The sequence below is a fragment of the Columba livia genome, chromosome 3 (assembly GCF_036013475.1).
Source record: "Columba livia isolate bColLiv1 breed racing homer chromosome 3, bColLiv1.pat.W.v2, whole genome shotgun sequence".
Taxonomy (NCBI): domain Eukaryota; kingdom Metazoa; phylum Chordata; class Aves; order Columbiformes; family Columbidae; genus Columba; species Columba livia.
In genome coordinates this window covers 96,761,693-96,782,346 of record NC_088604.1, presented here as the reverse complement: position 1 = coordinate 96,782,346, position 20,654 = coordinate 96,761,693, and the positions used below count along the sequence as shown (strand labels likewise).

Sequence of the window (20,654 nt, the reverse complement as noted above, 5' to 3'; positions counted from 1 at the left end):
ATTATTGTTATTATCATATAAACACGTACTACCAAAGATGCTGTCAGCTTTAGTCCTAATTCAGTATCCCACAATGCCAGGCTTTGAATGAATATTTTTTAGTGATCCTAGTAAAATCACCAGTTGTCCTCTTACAGAAAATCAGAAGCATCAACAAGAAAAGCATTGAATAAAATAAAATCTTTGCAATGGTAAGGACAGCTTTCAGTCTATGCAAACACAGAACCGTCCTTTACTCTTCCTTTTACTAACCAAACACAAAACAATTAGCCCCTTCCCCCATTCACAGGCTCATTCCCCCTTGTGACTCAGCCTGGAAGAATGGTGGCTGCTCACTTCTTTGATGCCAGGGGAAATACTTATCATGCTGTAAATCATTCTGTCCTGTTTCGGCCTCAGCAGCGCTGAGAAACGATGTGTACCCTTTCTCAGCACCCCCCAGCATCGCATATCCCTAACCTCATGCAACACATTTAAGACCTCTGACTACCAGTGAGGTCCCTTCCTGCCTTTGATAAATAATAAATAAGAATAAATGCATGAAAAGAATACTAGACATTTCTCAACTTGGGATTTATTATAAGAAAATTCGTATTTGGAACTTGCATCACCTGGCATTGAGGTTTTTGGTTTAAGGATGTAGCTAGTAGAAAAAAAAAACACACTAATACATTGTTGGGTCCTGTTGGGTCCTATTTGATCCTTCACAACACAGCAATGCAGTCCACTAGGTAAGCAGGAAATCTCTCCATGGCAACTTCTGCCTCTCTAATTCTATTAATTAATTTAACATCAGCCTTCTGACTGACAGCCCTTCCTCTTCACAGGAGAGGAAGTTCACTCTGAACTAAGAGGGTGAGACTGTCTACATGCACTTGGTGCTCTGCGTTCTCATCAAGGATGCTTAGATTTGTGTCACTCTTGCTTATTCGTCTTAGAAAGTGGTCACTTCTTCAAAAGAGGGGAAGGACAATTTTAGGTAACTTTATATAGATTAGTGAGGATGTATCAGATGATACTATTTGATATCCTTCTCTCTTTTTTAATTTTCTCTGAGCTAATCCTCCTTTGGCATGGGAGTGAGAGTGGCTGTAGTAGCAGTAGTTTATTTACAGTTACTTGGGGTTTCAACGTAATTTGTTTTGGATGGTAGAAACATTAACCATAATTCAGCATTGTTGGAATCAAAGGATTTCCATGTAATTTATTTTGCAAGATACTTGTTATGAAGGAGAATTCTCATTGAGAACCCATTTCACAATCACTTCTTCCTCTGTGAGTTATGGGAAAACTTTTAGCAAAATTTGGACCACAAAGTATACCAAAAAGTCCATTGACCCCCTTTAGCTGTTGTTTTAGGGTCATCTTTTTGCAGTATATTACCTCTAGATTTTATCTCATATTAATCCTCATTAATATTTTATTTTTCTACTTCTGAAGCATTCCCAATATCTGGACCTGAGTGATGGTGGCTGGTCTTGCCAGAAGACATGGGCAGCCATGGGACAACCAGACTGTAGAGTTAAGATACTGGGAAATGAGACAGCTTCCCCATGACCCAAAACATTTCCATCACTGCTGACTAGATTTCAAAAAGACACTATGCACTTTAGGTAGGAGTCTTTGTGAGAATCTCTGAGTCAGAGTTTAAAGTCGTATCAATGCTACAGCTCCTAATGATCAACCTTTGAGCAACAACTTGAGAACTTGTCTTTGAGATTATCAGTAAATTTTTCTTCCATCTCCCTTAGAGCATCTGTGAAGGACTGGGGATTCCCAAAGAAAGCTGTCCTTTTTGGCAAAATACATCCCAATAAGAACTGTCTTACTAAAAGCTCCAGATAAATGCTGAGCATTTCCCTTGCTGACATGTCTTTTATGTTTCAGGCCTGGGTGACCTCAGAAGGATGATAGTGTGGGTGTTCAGCAGCTCTGGGAGACATCTGCCATACATCAGATGCTGATGAACTGAGAGGTTTGCAAACAACCCAGGAAAGTTGCTGAAGCATGCAAAGCTAGGACAAGATTATCAGGCTTTGTCCTTTCACTGTAAATGCCCAGTGGGAGCCATTGATGCTATTGTGGCCTGGGTTGCATACAAAGTCCTGTCTTTTTGATTTAGAGTGTTTATTTGTTTCCAAACCTCTTTCCCCACCATCTCTCATTTCTACTCTCTCTGGGGATAATTCAGGGGAATAAAGCCACATGAGTAGAACACCCATCCAGCAAAAACACTTGAGGACAGACTTTAAACTGAGAAAGTGTTTTATTACTTCCTGAAGAACAATGTTTTTCTAAAGTGATACCCTTATGTCTATTATAAATAATGTATCTTATTAATAAGTCCATTTTAGCTATGGAGAAACCTGCCCCCACTGTCCAACAATCAAGTGAGGCTGGCAGAAGGATCAAGAATTTTGAATTTAGTAAAAATGAACAACTCTGCCTATTTTTTCCCCTCTTGCTGTCTTTGCTCCATCTTGTCTGTCTGCTCCATTTCCTTTGTATTTTTTGGTGACACTGGGTTGTTCTGGTGGTGGTTTCTTTTTGTGGTGTTTTTGTGCACGTGTGGGGGTTGTTTTGTTTGCTTGTTTTTGTTTTGTTGTTTTTAAGGAACAAATACAGCCCAGGATATTACACTGCTTGTTTGACCACTGTACTAGTCTCCAGCACCTGGCAGCCAACTGTGTCTTCCCATGATTTAGGAAAGCAGGAATCTTCACTCTTAACCTTCCTCCTGAACTGCATGCTTTCTGTGTGTGTACGTGTGGACTAAACTGATACCTCTAATTATCACTCAGAGGGAAGACAACCACATTTGTAATTGCCAAGATTGTGTGCAAATAGATGCCTGTGCACATTTTATGCTACAGTTGTGGTCATTTGAAATTTTCCAAACTGAGACCATCTTGGAAATGCAACCACTTCCCCTTTCCACTTCAAAAGCAACAGCCCTGAGGATTGTTAAGAGGGCTGGAGAACTTGCTGATGTCACTCAAACTGTCAGGGGAAGCAGATAGCAGCACAGAAATGAGCACGCTAAATGCAGGACAGTATTTACCTTGGGTATCTGGATATTCTTTTGATGTAAAAGGAGTATTGTACTCTCCTTAGTGCTTTGCTGTAAAAGCATTTTCTCCAGCAGTAAAACCGAAAAAGCAGGTTTAATTATTAGCTGCTTTGTCACCTCGGTGGCTTCAGCAGGCTGGGTGCAGACTTTACAGATCATGGCACTCAGGCACACCCAGCGGCTGTGCAGGCAGTCTTGAAAGGACAAGCAGCAGGTGACCATTCCCCTCTGCAGGCTCCATCTCTCCCAGATAAACAGCTGCGCAGGAATGAGGTAAGGAGCGGGTCGCAGTGCTGCTGCTCCTGTCAGCTCGCTGCAGGACAGAGGGTCTCCAAGCATGTGTGTACTATCCAGCCAGCCCAGAGGGACGGATATGTGCAGGGTTCTCTTGCTGGATGGAGCAGATAATAAACATCAAACCCAGTTGCCTCCAAGTCTGGGGTTACACTGGGACGTGTCAGTCAGAGGACAGGGCACTGAGCTCCAAGCTCAGTAGCCAGTTGCACTCTGCCCAAGGCAAGGAGCACTGAAGGCTGAGCTCCTGGCTGGGGACTAGGATGGCACAGCTCTGCTTGCAGCCCCCTTCACTGCCCATGGCCAGACCTTTTGGGCAGGCCTGAGGAGGCTGAATGTGATATGGGATCAACACTTGCCTTTTCACCTGTGGCTGGGTTAGGTGGCATGGGTTTTGGCTGCCAAAGAGAGATGTCCGTGTGCAAAGACCTGTATTATTGCCTCAACCAGCACAAGCAGGCCGTGTGACACAGTCACAGCAGGTGAAAGGGAAACTAAGGAGGTCAGAGGACACCGTGGTATGTGGGACTAGGATGAATCACCCCAATGAAGAGAAAAGTCTGTGCTACGTGCCCTGATAGGACATGCTTGTCCATGTAGCCCTGCCAGGCTGCCCTGACTGCCAGGAAAGCATCACATATGACCATGGTGAATTATGATGGCAGAGATCAAGCAGCTCCTCTTCTCCTTCCCATAACCCTTCCCAACCTACATGCTGCCATACCAACCATTTCAGGAGGGCACACACATGTGCACACCCAATTCCTTGTTTACCCACAGAGTGTCCAGGGGGGCAATCCACTGGTATGGTTGCATCCCACAGAGGACTGTGTCAGCCCAGCCTGTTACGTCTCCTCGTGAAAATGTGAATGCATGAACACTGTCAGCTGCCTTTTTGTGCGCTTATAGGCTGCAATCAAGCCTCCAGGAAGCTGAAATACCGTGTGGGAAACATGTTTCCCATTTAGGATTAGACATAAATATATTTGCTATCATTATTAACAAGCATAGAAGCTCTGAAGACCATCTTGACAAAGATCTACTAATTAATTGACTTTTAAGAGTTAGTGTCTCTATATGTATTCTGATAGTGCACCACAGTGATAGAAAATGCACACACCAGTGCATTAACACCAGTGTACTGTGATGCTGTTAATCAAATGAGCATATATTTTGCTTATTTATATATTCCTCTTTTTCCGAGAAGAATATCTTCCTATAGGGAAATTTCCAAGAAACAGATAGGCTCTGGTTTACCTAATTAGCAAAGGCACAAGGTATGCCCATTATATGTGGCTAATAAAAGGCTGAACAAACAAATTCCTATATATCTAGTTGGCACAGTTCACGATCCTAAGGTTATACAGAGTTCAACTGCAGGGTTTTTTGCACAAGAGCTTGACATAAAGTAGGAAAAAGACCTTTATCCCCACTGTTAACTAACCAGATAATATACATTGTTAGTCAATAAGGGAGACAGAGCATGTATTTCACAAACAGATTACTTGAAACTTGATGGGCGAGTCCTTCCTGGGACAGCCACGGGAACTGCTGTATTTAATGTTTGCTTTGTCATCTTAGCACTGGTAGAAATGGGTTTCCTCCACTGTCATTGCAGCTATTGTGGCTCATGATTTAATCCACACATGCTGATGTGAAATTTGTTTTCCCAAACATGCAGACAGAAACATCTGGCTAGATATAAAGCAGGTCAACACAAATAAAGCTTTCAAGCAAAGTTCACAGTTGCTATTTCACTAGGCAAAAGACCATTCTTAATAACTATATAGAATTATTAATAGCTTGTAAGAGATTTAGATGAAGGTTTTTGTAAACTCATGTCTGAAGTGAGGCTCCTCTGTACTTAATCACCTACATAAATGACCTGCTTTCCAAAGGCAGCCACCATTCCTGTTTGCTTCTGAAGGAACTGTTGGCTGCCCAGGACTGATTAAGTCAAAATACCTCCCCTATGCCTGCAAATTTTGGCTTGGAGACACAGCTTTGAACATTACATTTCTAGTATATTGGTATAAGCATTAGCATTAGCAGGAAAGGCCACTGGATTCTACTCCACCTTCTGACATTATCCAGTTTGTGGCATTAAAGAACTCACTTAACTCATGTTTTAATGCATGAATAAGAAAAACCCTTGTCTTATACTGGACAGAACTAACACTTGAGGGCAGGAGTCGTCTCTTTAGCTGTTGACTTAATCTTTGAGCTCTTCGCACTAGGCTTTCTTTATAGTCAATGGACAGAAATGAGCACTCTAAGGATGAGATTCATCTAATCAATTACACACTGCTGTAGGAGGAGATAAACCACACTGCAGGCTCTGGCTGACAAGGCTGATTAAATCTCCACTGACTCTAAAGGGAGACTCATGATTTGAAGATGTTTGTGTCAGCTACCAGTTCCCAGGCTTGAATCCTTCCCTTATTGTCCACTTGAGACTGTGGTTTCCCGATCAGCATCAGCAACTATGGGCTGTTGCCAGTATACAGTCACACACTTTTCCCTGCCCTGATCACACGGTCCTATGTGTCAGCTCTAGCAATCCTGCAGCCCTAGGTAAATAGGATTAACTTGCTGAACTGGCTGAAAACTAATGCTGAAGAAAAAGAATTTGGTTTTGGTTGCATGGGCAGAGAGAGCTGATGCCTCTCATGGCATCACATGCTCTAATTGCTAGATTTGAGGCCCAGTTAGGCTCATTCCTGCCCCATTCCTGCCCATTTAGGGGCAGGAATGTCATTTCTGAAAGGTGAATGTGACTGCCCTTTTTGGCACCAACTTTTAGTTGGACTGGCTTAAGTTGACCACAAAATGGCCTTCGGCAAAGGCAGTTATGAAAATTAAGAGATTCAGTTACAGTACATAAAGTCAACATGTTTATGCTTACTGTCTTGGGATATGATCTGACAAACATCAAACACAACTGATCTTTAAAAAAAAAAAGAGGCGATGAGACATAGCACAGACCTTCATGTCACCACCCCTATGTGAAGGCCACGTTTGGTGCCTGGGAAAAGGAGCAGCATCCAGCAGGTCTCAGAGTTGGAATCGCACTATGTTCCAAATCACAGCATCACCCCTGAGGAGAGGCAATATTAAATGATCAGGACCGAAAAAAAGATGCTGCTTCTACTTTGGCCAAAGATGCTTTTTCAACAGGTCTCAAAATGGTTATCTGCAGAAGCCGTTTACAGAGGTTGCAAAGTTGCTTTTAGTAGATATAATTCATCCTATGACATAATTGACTAGAAAGGTGTCTTTCTAAATATCTGCAGCTTAGACAGGGCAGTCTTTGTCATGAACTTGGCTAACAGCTGATGAATAGATATCAACAGGACCTACAGACTTAAACAGGATCTAACAAATGTACTTCAAGCAGAGAAACAAACAGCGTTTTTCCACAGATATATCCATTTGTGTAACAATGGGACATTCATCCATCTCAAGCTGATACAGTTAATATCTAATACGTAAATGGTAAAATAATGAGCACGCTTGAGCTCATAAGGACTTTACATGAAAAATACTTTGCATCATCAAGATAGACATGTGCAGTTCTTGCATGGTGTGTGTTGTGGGCAGCACAAGCAGCAGGGATGCGCGGGGAGACACCAGGTGTCCCTGCGCTCCCTGCTGAGGACCAGCCTGAGGCTGCTCTGCAGACCAGACCTGCTGGCGCTGGGTCAGAGCCTGTAAATGCCTGTTCCACAGGGGTCTGCATACCCCAGCATGCCCTACAAGTCCTGTCCCACCAGGCACATTGCTGTGCTGCAGGCAGGCCAATCTTGTGGTGCAGGAACGATAGGATGTGCCATATCGCCTGCTCATGTTCCTGGAATAGCAGGAACCGCCCCATAAGCTCTGTGCATACCGAGCCAGTGTGACAGCTTTCCTTCCAGTTTGCCTGGGGATCTTCCTCTCCTGAGCCAATACTGCTCTTCTACTAAGTTCTCATGTCGCCTAGTTCCGTCCCTGGAAGTGAAATCACATCTTTGTCATGGAGCTCCAGGAGGTGTGAAGGTGTACCAGCGGGGCCCCATTTATCAGGGAAAAATGTGCCACCAAAGGGCATTCTTTGGCAGTGTTGCACAGAGGTGTCCTGCAGCCTCACATGATTCAAAGCTGCACTCGCTGAACTAGTTTTGAACTGACTTTTCAAATGCCAGAGCATGCACATTTATGATTTCCTTACAAGATTAGCTGTTCTTGTAGGGATTTCTAGGGACTTACCTTGAAGGACCTGAGTGACCTTCTTCCAGCAGGAGATCTTTGGAAATCCTACACATCCAGCATCCTATACTCACAGCAGAAATCCCTGCCCCAAAATAACCAACTTTGACACCAGAAAACACTGTCTGTTCCCTGTGAGGGCCTGAAATTGTAGGTAGGTGGAGCAGGCACCACAGCAACTAGCTGTAACAATGATTCTGTCCTCAGTAAATACCCAATGATTCATCAATACTCATTGCCACAGATCCAAGAGAATTGGCTTAGACCAGAGGTTGTGATCTCATCTATTTTCTAAAGACAATAAAAGGCAGAGAGCTTAACCATATGATTTATTAAAAATGCTGTATCAAGGATAATTTGTTTCAGTAAAAATTAAAACTGTTACCAGCCAATCAGCTGCAAAGGCATTTTTTCACTCCATGAATTCCATATTTACAAAATTTTCCCATTCCGGTTGAATCACTGTTACTATCTTTCCAGCAGAGAGCTGCACTGTGTGCAAAATTGAGTAACATCTCATTTTCTTCCGACTTTTTTCCTTTAATGATTAATATGTTAAACAGGTAATTTTTCTACGAGGATCCACTTAACCATTGGCTGAATAAGGTATTAAACCTAACTAATACTTTATTAATAGTATTTACTTCACAGCTGATTAGAGCAACAATTCTGCCTGCCTACTTGTGAATTTTAAGAAAATTCTTGTTGTATCAGAAGCAGACAAAGTGGTAACCAAAGCAGCACGAAATGCTTTTGAGTGCCCTGAAAACAAACAAACAAACAAACAAACAAACAAACAAAACATGCACGTTCACAAAACCAGTTACAGACTGGCTGTGCAGTTCATTGTGCCAGAAGTTGTTAAGCAGTTACAGGCAGCCAGCTGCCATTGGATCAAATGAATGGCTTGACAGTAAGAAAGTAAAATAACTAACCAAGAAGGGAAAGATCAAAACTGGACATAAGAAAGGCATACTTCAAAAACAGTTGTTTCTTTATTAGGGAGAAAATATTTTGTAAGGGAAAGAAGTGTTTTAATCTGCTTTGCAAGGTTCAGAAGTATAGAGGATAATATACTGAACCCCTCAACTTGTCTGGAGTTCTGGCACTGACTTCCAAAGAGCCCAGATTTCAGACACAGTAACTGGGCTGAAGAAATCTGTTTCGTCATTTCCTATCTTAATGCCACTTACAGCTATAGTGTTTCCTCACAGGTCACAAGCAAAAGCATGTAAGCACACGTTTAACTCACCTCTGTTCAAAGAAGGCCTTGTAATTAACAGTAAACACGTTTAAGTCCTTTCCTTGATAAAGCTGCTTTCCTGAATCAGGATATAACTGTGAATTTGACATAGAGCTATGTGAACAGTAATACTCACTTCTCACTTGTATTGTTTTTCATTACAAGGAACAAATTTGTTTATGTAGGTAACTGGACAGGGAATGCTTCTGTTCGCTGTGGTGTTGCTGACTGGATTTAATTCGACGAAACCTTGTAAGGACAGCTCCCAGAGAGCAACACCGCCTGCAAGAAACTCAGCCTGAGATGAACACTGACAGCCTTGAAGTGGAACAGACAGATGGAGTCATGTTTGCCAGAGTCCCACAAGCCTTTATTAAAAGCAGACAGGCCTGATGACTGCACAGAAAGGGAACAAGTTAGGTGTTAAAAGGAGGCAGTGTGCTCTGTCATACAGGGGTGCATTAGCAGTTTAAAGACAGGGTTTCACCTTTTCCAAGTGGAAAGGCACAGAGCGATAAAGAGCCCTCCATGGCTGAGCTCTTGCACTTGCAAAGTTGCGCAAAAATTAAAAGGAAAAAGTAATGACTTTATTTACTTCACAAACATGCTGAGTAATAGTGAATCTCCCTACCAAAGTCCTACTCTTCCCACAGTGCTCAGTTGACCTAAGAGCTCAGCAGCACTTGGAGCAAAACATTTTACCTCAGAACAGGAAACAAGCAGCAAGTTTCTGTTTAGCCTTTTACTATCTTGTCCCCAGTTCTGGGGTGGTATGAAGCTGCATACCCGGGATTCAGAGTTACTTTTCCCCTCAGAACACAGAGCATTTACGGTAAGTAAACAGATTTGGAGAGTGGTCCTTCCACATGTGCGGTCCGGAAGCTGAGCTGAGAATGAATTGGGTGAGTCACGAACAATGCCTGGAAGCTTAAAAAAAACAATAAAAGGGCAAAAAAAATGGCAAAAGACCTGGAGTCCTCCCTACTTTGAAGACACAGTATTCTCCTCAAAAGCATAAGCAGGAACAAAATGTTCTCCTGTAACAAACCATTTACGGCTTCATTAGGTACCTTTATCAGCCACCTTCCTATTACTCTTAAAAAGTATAATGTTGCCAGATGGACAGCCCTAAATTCAGGAACTCCCTGTGTTTCTCTTGCATGCTGATGCATGGCAATACAATAGAAAAGCCTGGGAACAGCAGCATAGAGCGTGCTAGTTTATAGGGAAGAGCCTGGGGAAGAGGTACCAACATGAACTCTTGTGTGGTCCAGCTGCTGGTCTATGCCTGACATGTTCAGCTATGGGACCGGGCTGCTGCAAGGGATTATTCATCAACATCCCTGTATTTGAGGCGGACGAAGACAACAGTGGCTGCTGGGGCATGTAGGACAAAGCTATACACCCAGCCCTTTCTGTTGGGAAGCAGTGGAAGGCCTGCAGAACCATTACGGCTTCCCACCTGGGAAGAAACCATGTCCTCCCACTCTCCTGAGGTGCGTGGTCCATGTCTCGTGGCTTTTGGCTCCAAGTGGAATTCAGTATTTAACCTGGCAAAGCAGCAAGAAAGGCTATCCCCGGCCAAGGGCAGGATCAAGAACATGCCATCCTGTAAGGGGGAGACAGCAGCAAACTGACCACTTGTGCGGTATCCTTGAGCAGATTAGGGGATCTTGTGGTGAAAAAACATTAAAAGATCATTAATTGATCTAGACATTGTTTAAATACCAAGAAGGAAGCAAAAAAAAAGCTATAACTTGCCTCTTGTAAGTCACACAAAGCTCTTGACACAGTTTATGTTCAATGCCAGTTAAGTTTTTTCATAAGGGTGGTACTGATACTGATATCCTGTTTATTTCACTCGAGAGGTGACCGAGTACTTTTAATCAAGAATACTATGATGACATTACAGATGCAACCAACTAACACTCAGTTTCAGGAATTCCTGAAATCCAGCCAGTGAGAGACACTAAAATCCTTGCCCTCCCTTCCTTCCTAGCTGAATTCCATTGGAGTAACACCAACCCCTGTAAAATAATAACTTGTCCCACCTGCAGGAATTAAAAAAGGTTTGAGCTGTGCTAGTTTATTTGATCCATATATCCTAAATTTGGGTAATTCTTTTGTATTAACTAATGGCCTTGTGTGGGGGTGAGGAGGAGAGAACATGGGCATGTGTTTCGGTGTAATTGCTGGTCAGCCTCCTGATTATTTACAACATCTTATTAAGTGATATTATGTTATACGGGAAGCCGAGTAGATGAGGAGAATGTTATGGCAATCTTAATTACCGACTCTCTTACAGTACTCTTGACAATAGTCATCAAAGCATTACATACGGTTTCCTACCACTAAACTAAAAACATAGCAAACCTAGATTTTGAGATATGGACAATCTCACAGAAAACAGGGTTCAGGGTCACAGGTCAGTACAACAGTGCCTGTGGCGCCCAAGACACGTCTGTAACATAAAGAACATGACACTGTAGCATAAGTGAAGAAGAGGGGATGGAATGCACAGATTAGAGCAACATGGTAGCCAGATGTGGAGTCGCTGTAACTGCTGAGCTCAGGGGAAGCTTGTCCTGAACAACTGGTCTGTCATGCTTGTTGGCAACACTTTTCTTGTGGAAGCGCGAACATTTGTCATTTTACTAATTAAATGCGAGTGGCTGTCCAACTCCAGCTGTCGGAAACCTTTGTACAGGCTCCGAATCAAGATCCTTTTGGGATCTGCAAGTATAGCAACAGGCTTTTGCATTTATGCTAATTTTCCTTTTCAGGCCTCTGATTTTCTGACTGCCTCTATACATTCACACATGCAGCTACACCTCTATAGCTACAACAATAACTATGGCTGTTTGTTCCCTCTCCATCTTCCACTCATGGAATAAATATTCTTAGACACTGTCTCACTGCCACGTTTTTTGGTGCCCTGGATCACAGGTGGCAAAGTAACAGGGCAAATCTGTCTTTTTTATTTATTTATTTATTTTTCCTTTTACTTCCTTTTCTAAATACAACAAGTTTTATAAAACTAATCATATCTAGGGACCGATTTTTTAGCAGCCGTGGGTAGCTGGAAAACGTGCCCACCGATTTGCCGGCGGGGGATGGTGCATAGCTGGGCTGCTCGCTGGCTCCCTGTCCCTCTCCCGGCGGGCAGGAGCGGAGGGGCTGTGGCCGCTGCTGCAGCCGCACGGCGGGCGCGCCGCTCTTCCGCGCCTGTAGCCCAGCGGGCACCAAACACCGCCCGGTCCGAGCCGGGGCAACAGCACGGGCAGCGGCGGGAGGCGGCGGGCGCTGACTCTAATGGCCCCCGCGTGACGTAACCAAGGCCCCTCGCCCGAACGCGTGACGTCACAGGCCCCCCCCCCCGAACCCACCCGCGCGACCCCCCCAGCGTGGCGCGGCCCTCCGCGGTTCTCCCGCCCGCCCCGGCCCGCAGGGGGAGCCCCGCCCCCAAACGCGCGCCGGGCCGGGGCCGTGTGAAGCGGCACCTTTTGCACGAGTCCCGCTTGCCGCGGGGCGGGAACTCGCAGAGCGGCGGGCGGGGCGATGTGGGGGGAAAGCCGACGGGATCGGCCAATCGAAGCCGCCGGTCTCGAAACGTCACGTGTAGCCCCGTTCCCCTCCTCCGGCACAATCCAGCGGGGCGAGGCGGCCACGGCCAATGGGCGGGGCTAGGGAGGCGGGGCCGTCTGTCGCGAGGGCGCACTGGCCAATAGCCATGGAGGCAGGGGGCGGGGATGGGCGGGCCCCGCCGAGCGGGGGGGCGGCTGCCAATAGGACGCGGGTGGGGGGGCGTGGCCGTGCCGGCTCGGGTTCCGTGTGGAAAGAGTGAGGGGGCTCGGGTGCAAAGTTTGCTCGCCCAGCGCCTGCGGAGGGAGCGGCGGTGGCCGGGCCGCTGGCGGCGGGGAGGGGACCGCGCTCGCCCTCGGGGCTCCGCCGCGCCCGCGGGCCGCTCCTCGCGCCGAGCACCGGCCGCTCTCCTCGCGCCTCCGCCGGGCCGGCAGCCGCTGCCCCGGCGCGGTGTGCGGGGGGATGGCGGCGAAGGGACCGGGCGGGCCGCGGTGGTGGCAGAACCGGCGGGCGCGGCTGCTGTGCATGCTGGCGCTCACCTTCCTCTTCTTCGTGGTGGAGGTGGTGGTGAGCCGGGTCACGTCGTCGCTGGCCATGCTCTCCGACTCCTTCCACATGCTCTCCGATGTCATGGCCCTGGTCGTGGCGCTGGTGGCCGTGCGCTTCGCCCAGCGCACCCGCGCCACCAAGAAGAACACCTTCGGGTGGGTGCGGGCCGAGGTGATGGGTGCCCTCGTCAACGCCGTCTTCCTCACCGCCCTCTGCTTCACCATCCTGCTGGAGGCCATCGAGCGCTTCACGGAGCCCCATGAGATCCAGCAGCCGCTGGTGGTCATCGGCGTGGGGGTGGCGGGGCTCATCATCAACCTCCTGGGGCTCTGCCTCTTCAACCACCATGGTGTCGGGGGCCATGGCCATTCCCACGGCCACGGGCACTCGCACAGCGGCAGGCGGCACTCCCGCAGCGGCCCCAAGCCTGAGCAGCCCCCTGGGGATGGCGAAGCTGCGCTGCACCGGGAGGAGACCAGCACCTTAGTGGAGAACTGCAGCAGTTCCAACGGGGTCAGCCAGGAGAAGCTGGGTAAGTCCTGTGGTGCCTCTGTCCCATCCCAGGACAGAGGTGTCGGGAAAGAAGGAGAGGGCCCTTCCCCGGGGAGGGTAGTGGGCATCCTGGTTCCATCTGGTGCGGGCTTCGTGGGGACCACCATCCTTCCTCCTGGGGAAGAGGCAAGAAACTTTCTTAGCGGTGCTCTTGGGCACATGGGCCATTGCGCCTCTGCCTCACACCTTTCCTTCAAGGGCTAAAAGGAGCGCCCTAAGTTGTGTGTTTGCCTCGCAGACAGGTCAGGGTGTGAAAGAGTCGTAGGGTAAAGCAGTTTGCCTTGGAAAAAGTTGGTGCTGGTAGAGAAGGCACATGACAAGTGTTTTTTGCCTAGCGACACAAGCTGTCACAAGACATTGCCCTAATGCCATCTGAACTGGCTGCACATCAAACAGTGCAGCTCGACACCTTGGTCTTGACAGCTGGATCTCTCCTTTCGGTCACTTATTAGCTATCTGAGAAGCTAATTTCCATCTGAATGTAGCACACTGAAGTATATTCCATTGCAATAATGTTGCACTTCTTTCTGACCTCGGTATCAAGAGGAAGAAGTCTTGGAAATTACCAATCAGAACTATGGAAGTCATGCAGTAGGCACTGGATGTGGAGCTTACTGGTGTCAGAGTACATTTGTGGTTTCTTTGAATTAGTTTTCTTTAGCTTTCCAAAGCATCCACCTTCCCACTCACTTGCACATGGGGATAAATTTAAAGTCTTCCCAATTGTGATTGAACTATCTGTTTTGTGGGAGGGAATTTCTTAGTGTTTTGGGGTTTTTTTGTTTTTTTTTTGATGGATCCAAAAGCCTGGAGAGTTTATTCTGAAGTTTCCTGGTGTAAACCAAGTACTTACTGTGTGCTAGCAGCTAGCAAAGTGAAACGTGTGGAATTGTCACTTTTTTACTTTAATCATATGGCATCCCTGGTACCAGGAGGAAAGGACTTTGGTCTTCAGAACCCAAGTCTCCTTCATTTTCATCAGGGCAACAGCAGGACACCACTGTTTTATCTTAAATTGAGCTTTAACTGAGCAGAGTGAACTTTGCTACAGTTTTGGGTTTTTTTGTGGTCAGAGGTTCCAATATACATTCGAGACACTTAGCAGTCCCCCTCTCTCTTTCTCATGTTTTGGTTCCATGTTGTTTTTGAAAAGACAGGTTTTGCAAGAGGACAGGAAAGTTGGTCTGAATGTATTACACCATTTTCTTGACCACATAATAAGCTCTTAATATTGGTTTAGTCCCAACAAAGGTATCCTAACAATTATATTTCAAACAAGGTAATATTCCCTTAACTGTTGATTTGCTGGATATCTTGGCTTATGAATTGTTTTTGCGTGGCGAAACTTCAGTTGTGCTTTTAGCCAAGTTTTGGGACTAGTTCTGGACTAAAAGATTAACTTATAACATGGATTAAAATGTATACTTTTCTGACCTAAGTTGTCTGGAATTTCTCATGGATGTCCTTCTAGCAATAAAAAATAATTTGTTGTGGGTATTTTGGTGGGGCATAATTTTGGTCACAGTGAAACTTTGAAAGAAGTTTGTATTTCTGTGCCCTGTCATGATTATGTAAGGGATGGAGTTATTAATAGTTTACCCACAGAAATGTTACAGGTAAAGGTGCTCAGAGACTTGCGAGGAGCGGTAAGATCTGTAGGTGAAGGCTAGAGAAACGACTGAGAGTGCTGCTTTGCCTTCACTAGAAATTACAAAGAAGGACAGACCCTGATTTCCTTAGATGGGAGTCGAAAGCTAGTGGTAGCCTTAGGGGCTAGTCTTACACATGTGTCACTGTGCATACACTTTATGTAAAGTAATCAGTTTAGAGTTAAATTTAAACGATCATATTTCAAATTGACACGCCTTATCCATTTGCCATTAAAAAAAAAAAATCTCAAGAGCTTTCTGGAACCATGTTTCCTGTTACCCACCCTTACAGGTAGGTCTGCTGACTTTCCAAATCTTCTTTGTTCTGAGTACTTGGTACGCAGCAGAATGTCAGAAAAGCTCCTCTTTCCTTGCTTTCATTGTGGACCCTGAGGTCTGAACTCTGTAACCTGAGATATTTTCTTCTAATTTATTGATTTCTCTGGAAGTTTACAGGCCCCATATTCCATAATTCTTAGAGGTTGTGTGGAAAATGTAGCTGGAGCTTTAGGACAGAAGGGTGGTGCGTGAGGTAATGAGCCTGGGGCTTGGAACTGACCCGCTCAGACACCTCTGTGGGAGCCCACTGCTTCTTCAGAGAGGAACTTACAGACACCTTGTGATTACAGAATCGCAGTCAGGAGAGCAGGGTGGCAGAAGCCGCAGGTCATACTAACGTGTTCATGTTTACAAAGCTCTGAACTGAATAAGCATGGAAGCAGCAAGAGCCCCTTGTTCCAGTTTGTCAGGCCGGTGGCCAGTGCCTGTTACATTTCTTTAATATTGGAAGTTTTCTGTCCAAAGAAGAACTTCTGAAGAAAAGTAAAATGTTAATAATGTAAAATACTTTCAATTTTGAACACTGGAAAAAATTTTATTTCAAAAAACATTATTTGTAATGATCCGTATTCTTATCTAGCTAGTTAGGTGTGATGGAGCGGAAATATCACAGGCATTTTTGACAAAGGAGGGCACTAAAATCTTCATTTATGCATTGCATGGTCCATGACATATGGCTTTGGGCATCAACAGCTGTATGTCACTTAACAGTTGTATGTTACTTAAAAAAAAGTACTAAAAATATGGTTTTCCTGTATTCTGAAATATATATAACACTAGTTTATAGCCTTTGAGAGCTTTAGTGGTAACTTACACTGTCCTGTCATCAATACATTTTACAATACATCAATGCGTTTTAGACCTAAAAGCTCATCTTATTGTATCTCACAGTTCTGGACAGTCCTGTGGTTTAAGAGAGATTTTAGCAATGTGATTAGCCTTCTGGCTGTTCAAAAGAGGGAACAAAAATAAGTTACTTAGCTACTTAACCAGCTTTTTAATATATCCTCTGTAATTCTGCATTTTGCTTAAGAAATTAACAGTGAGTGGTCAAATGGTTAAACAGCTGGAAAATGTGAAAACAGCTTTTCAGTAAAATAAATTCAGACATTGCCATCTTCATCCTTTGCCACTCTACACCTTTAAGCTCCATGTAGAAATGATCGCCTTGTATGCTATTTAGATCACTTACTGGGACACCTGAATATTCTTAGCCAGAGAAAATGTTGCCAAGTGATATGGGTAGAGTTGCGTGTTTTTCAGTTTTGTACTTAATGTGGCAAGCCTAATGTTGGTTATTATTTTATGTGGAATTATAGTAATGTGTAGTATTATAGCATGTGCCTAATTATTTTACTGTTTTCTTGTCAGGTGATATGAAAGATGACATGACTGACCTACAAGTGAATGGGAATGCTGGTCATTATCCTGTGGATGTAGCGGAGGTTGAAGAAGACTCCAGTGCGCAGCTTAACATGCGTGGAGTTTTTCTGCATGTTTTTGGAGATGCCTTAGGTTCAGTAATTGTGGTAGTGAATGCCTTGCTCTTTTATGGGTTGTGGAATCCATGCCCCAAAGATGGGCCCTGCTTTAATCCGTGTGTCAATGACCACTGCATGGAAAACGCTACTTTATCCCAAACGCTTGGCAGAGGAAACAGTTCTGAGCAAGAGAGCATTACGGTGGCTGGTCCATGCTGGTTGCTATATTTAGATCCTGTCCTTTGTTTGATTATGGTTTGCATACTCCTTTACACAACTTACCCGTTACTTAGAGAGTCAGCCCTTATACTTCTACAGACTGTTCCCAAACAAATAGATGTTCATTCTTTGAACTCAAAATTACGTACCCTTGAAGGAGTTGAAGCAGTCCATGAATTACACATTTGGCAGCTGGCAGGCAGTAGGATCATTGGGACTGCGCACATAAAGTGTCCTGACCCTTCCACATATATGATGGTGGCAAAGCGCATCAAAGAGATCTTTCATGACGAAGGGATTCACGCGACTACCATTCAGCCTGAGTTTGCCAGTGTTGGCTCTGAATCAGGGAGAGGGAAATGTGAGTTTCCTTGCAGGACCCAGTGTGCTTTGAAGCAGTGTTGTGGAGCAGGAGAAGATAGTACTGCAAAGAAGACAGAAAAATCTTCATCGCTTAGTATTTCTTGTTCAGAAGTTGTCGTTGAAATTGCGAAAACCAGGAGGACTAAGTCAGAGAGCGTCCCTTCAGTTAAGCTAGAGGCAAACACGGATCAAAATGAGCAGTTTGAATCATCTTTGTAACTCCCCAAACGGTGCTACCTGAATTTTGGTGACTTTGACAACAACTGTATTGCCAGAGGAAGAGACAGACGTTTGAAATGCAATTTTGCTAAGTAGTGTAATTGCTGAAGTACTTGTTCTTGTCATATTGCTAAATCTAGGATGCTTATTTTAAAGAACATAATGTCACTGTCATGATACAATGTGTTTGTGTTGACTTTGTCCTGAGACAGACAGAAAGTGCGCGGATGCTGTAACAACTTCAGAAAACCAGTTGCAACATTTCAGCAGAGACGCTTTCTGCTGTGTTCCAAATAAAAATATATTTTTCCAGTGAAGAGGTGTTTGAGGAATAAGCATGTAGGAACTCAATTTGTGTTACAGATTTCTTGGACCTCCTCTTTCCTTTAATATTTGATTTGTAGATATTTTAATATATTGTTTATTTAGAAGCTCTAAGGAAACCAAAGTTCATAGAACATTTTAAAAGATATAACTACTTAAAACTGGAAACCACTTTGCAGTTTCACCTATTTTTCTTAAACCTATATAATAATAAATGTGAAGGCTTTTCTAATGAATATATCGTATAGCATATTTTGAAGAGAACATCATGTGATTGTTAGAGACTGACCCCACTCTTTCGGATAAGGTAGCGAGGTAATTAAAATCAACTGCTTGTGAAAAGTATCAGATGTGAAAGGGGTTTTTTCTGTCAGAATGGAAGTTCAAGCTACTGTATACTGCTCTGGGATCAAGATACGAGACTGGCCGATAAAGTAATGCATACTTTCATATTTTATGGATTTTCTGGTGTTTTTCCTTATTTCCAAGTTGTATCTGGTCATAAAAGTCTTGACTCACAGTGCTATGAATGAAAAACTGGAGCTTCATTTTTAACTGATGCTCAGTTTGCTAAGATAAAAGAATTACTTATTTGTGCTCTGTCAGGGAAACTCTGCCAAGCACTGACACTGTAACTTGTGCTTTTAAAGTAGCCTCCGTAACAATTCAGTGGCGCGTTTTGCTTGTAGTCGCGTGTCTGTAAGCACTTGCAGTGACTGCGGTCCTGGTCCCCACAGTGTCCCTAGGAGCCTTCCACTGACTTGTGAGGAAATAGGGCAGGGAGCAGGATTTCATTCACAGTGTATTTCACACTTTGAGATGTTTACGTATGACATAATTTCATTTATATTAAATATTCAAATCTGTGGTTTGAAATGTTAACTCAGTTAATTGACAACTGGCTCTAAAGAAGCTGTTACAGTATGCTACCAACTTACACCTTATCAGAGGAGAGAATGGCCTATGGACTCTGAATTTGGCAGAGGCTAGATAAGAATTGAAGATAAAACATACAAGGAATCTAATATAAAACCCTGACCCTTTTGATCCACACTCAAGTTATGTATGGGAAATGTCTTGTGATTAAATCAACTGCTCCTGTGCTCAAAACTGGAAAACAGGTCGGATCTTCCATTGTTTGCTCTATGACTCTGGACATGATAAACACTCTGCCTCAGTTTCCCTGTCTTAGGATGGGGATAATACCTACCTCACAGGGGTGTTGTGAGGCTTAACTCTTGTGTGAAGCGCTCTGAGATCTGTTACTGGAAGGCACTGGAAGGAGTACAAGATACTAAATTACGTGGTATTTTCTCCTTCTGCAAATGAATTGCAATACCTAGGCACAACAGAGGAACTGAGGATAGTTTTGGCCTTATGAAATTCTTTAATGCTGTGGTTTTCAGGCTTTTAACAGTGTTTAAGTATAGATTTTTTTTTTTTTACGAATATTTTGTTAGTGAAGGGAATGTAGCTTTGCCTCCAGACGCAGAATGCCTCACTAGTTCGCATTTCTAATGCGTGTCTCGTATGATAATTGCTCCTAAGTAGCTCACAATAATCTGCTGCTCGTCCGACCTCCAGGTCGTGTCAGTGGTCTTCCCCAATGTTTTAGCAGAGCATTGCAGTCAACTCTCGATTATCCATGGGTGGATTACCAGTGTTGTGTATTAACCCTGCAGTCTACAGGCCCAGACTAGCTCTGTGTCGTATACCAATGCGCTGGCCGAATGCTGTGTGCCAAAGCACTGGTCCAGTTTCACGCGAGCCCCCTCTCGCAGAGCGTGTTGGCTTGAGCACAGCCCAGCACCCTGCAGTTATTAATGTTTTGCTTCGTGGCTCCTCGGATGCATCCATGAGAAGCTGCAGGGTGTGGATGGGTTGGTTCAACTTTGCGCTCGCTTCATTTGCCTTTTTCCGTGTTTATGCTTGTTGTATAGTCTCATAAACTAACTTAAATATGTTAATATAGTATTTATACATGTTTTTGTTTTGTCTGAATTATCTTAACTCTTTCTCCTGTTACCTGTATATGATCTAGAGTTGACTGTTAAATGAGATCTTGTAATGAGACTACATTTGCAAAATATGCTACCACTGCTAGTATACTACAAAGTATTAACCAAGTAAATTTTGAAATGAACGAAGTACTATTTTTTTTTTTAAATGTGTATCCTTGCTTTTTATGGTGAACTTTCACTAATTATTTTACTCGCTAGTTTGAAATTTGTCTCAGTCATTAGTATGAATTATTGAGGTCCTGCTGTATATCACTAGTGCACCATAGAACTACTGCTCTTTAGTTTATCTTAAAAAACAAACAAACAAAAGAAACCCAAGACAAACCATAGTAGCACTGAGAAGCCTGACTTCTTTCTCTCCTGTTGCTCTTACAAAAATAGAGCAACTGTCAAGTCTTGACAGTTGCCACCATTGGTTAACAGTCTCATTAAATGCATCTGAATAGATGGAGTTGGAGTCACTAATGCCATTGTAACTATTTAATCTTTTTTTGTGTGCCA

General features: G+C 44.2%; 1 protein-coding gene across 1 annotated transcript; it reads left to right on the top strand.

The window, feature by feature from the left end:
• Positions 1-12,751: 12,751 nt before the first annotated feature.
• SLC30A1 (solute carrier family 30 member 1) lies at positions 12,752-20,282 on the top strand. The gene is made up of 2 exons (XM_005513325.3): positions 12,752-13,518; positions 16,898-20,282. The coding sequence occupies exons 1-2, from the start codon at positions 12,900-12,902 to the stop codon at positions 17,806-17,808; spliced, it is 1,530 nt and encodes a 509-aa protein (XP_005513382.2). The 5' UTR covers positions 12,752-12,899; the 3' UTR covers positions 17,809-20,282.
• Positions 20,283-20,654: the final 372 nt, after the last annotated feature.

Bases quoted from the DNA above. Each gene is read 5' to 3' on its own strand.
- SLC30A1 (XM_005513325.3), top strand. From the start codon at position 12,900: ATGGCGGCGAAGGGACCGGGCGGGCCGCGGTGGTGGCAGAACCGGCGG. The intron at 13,519-16,897 runs GTAAGTCCTGTG...TTTTCTTGTCAG, and splicing joins GGTCAGCCAGGAGAAGCTGG to GTGATATGAAAGATGACATG.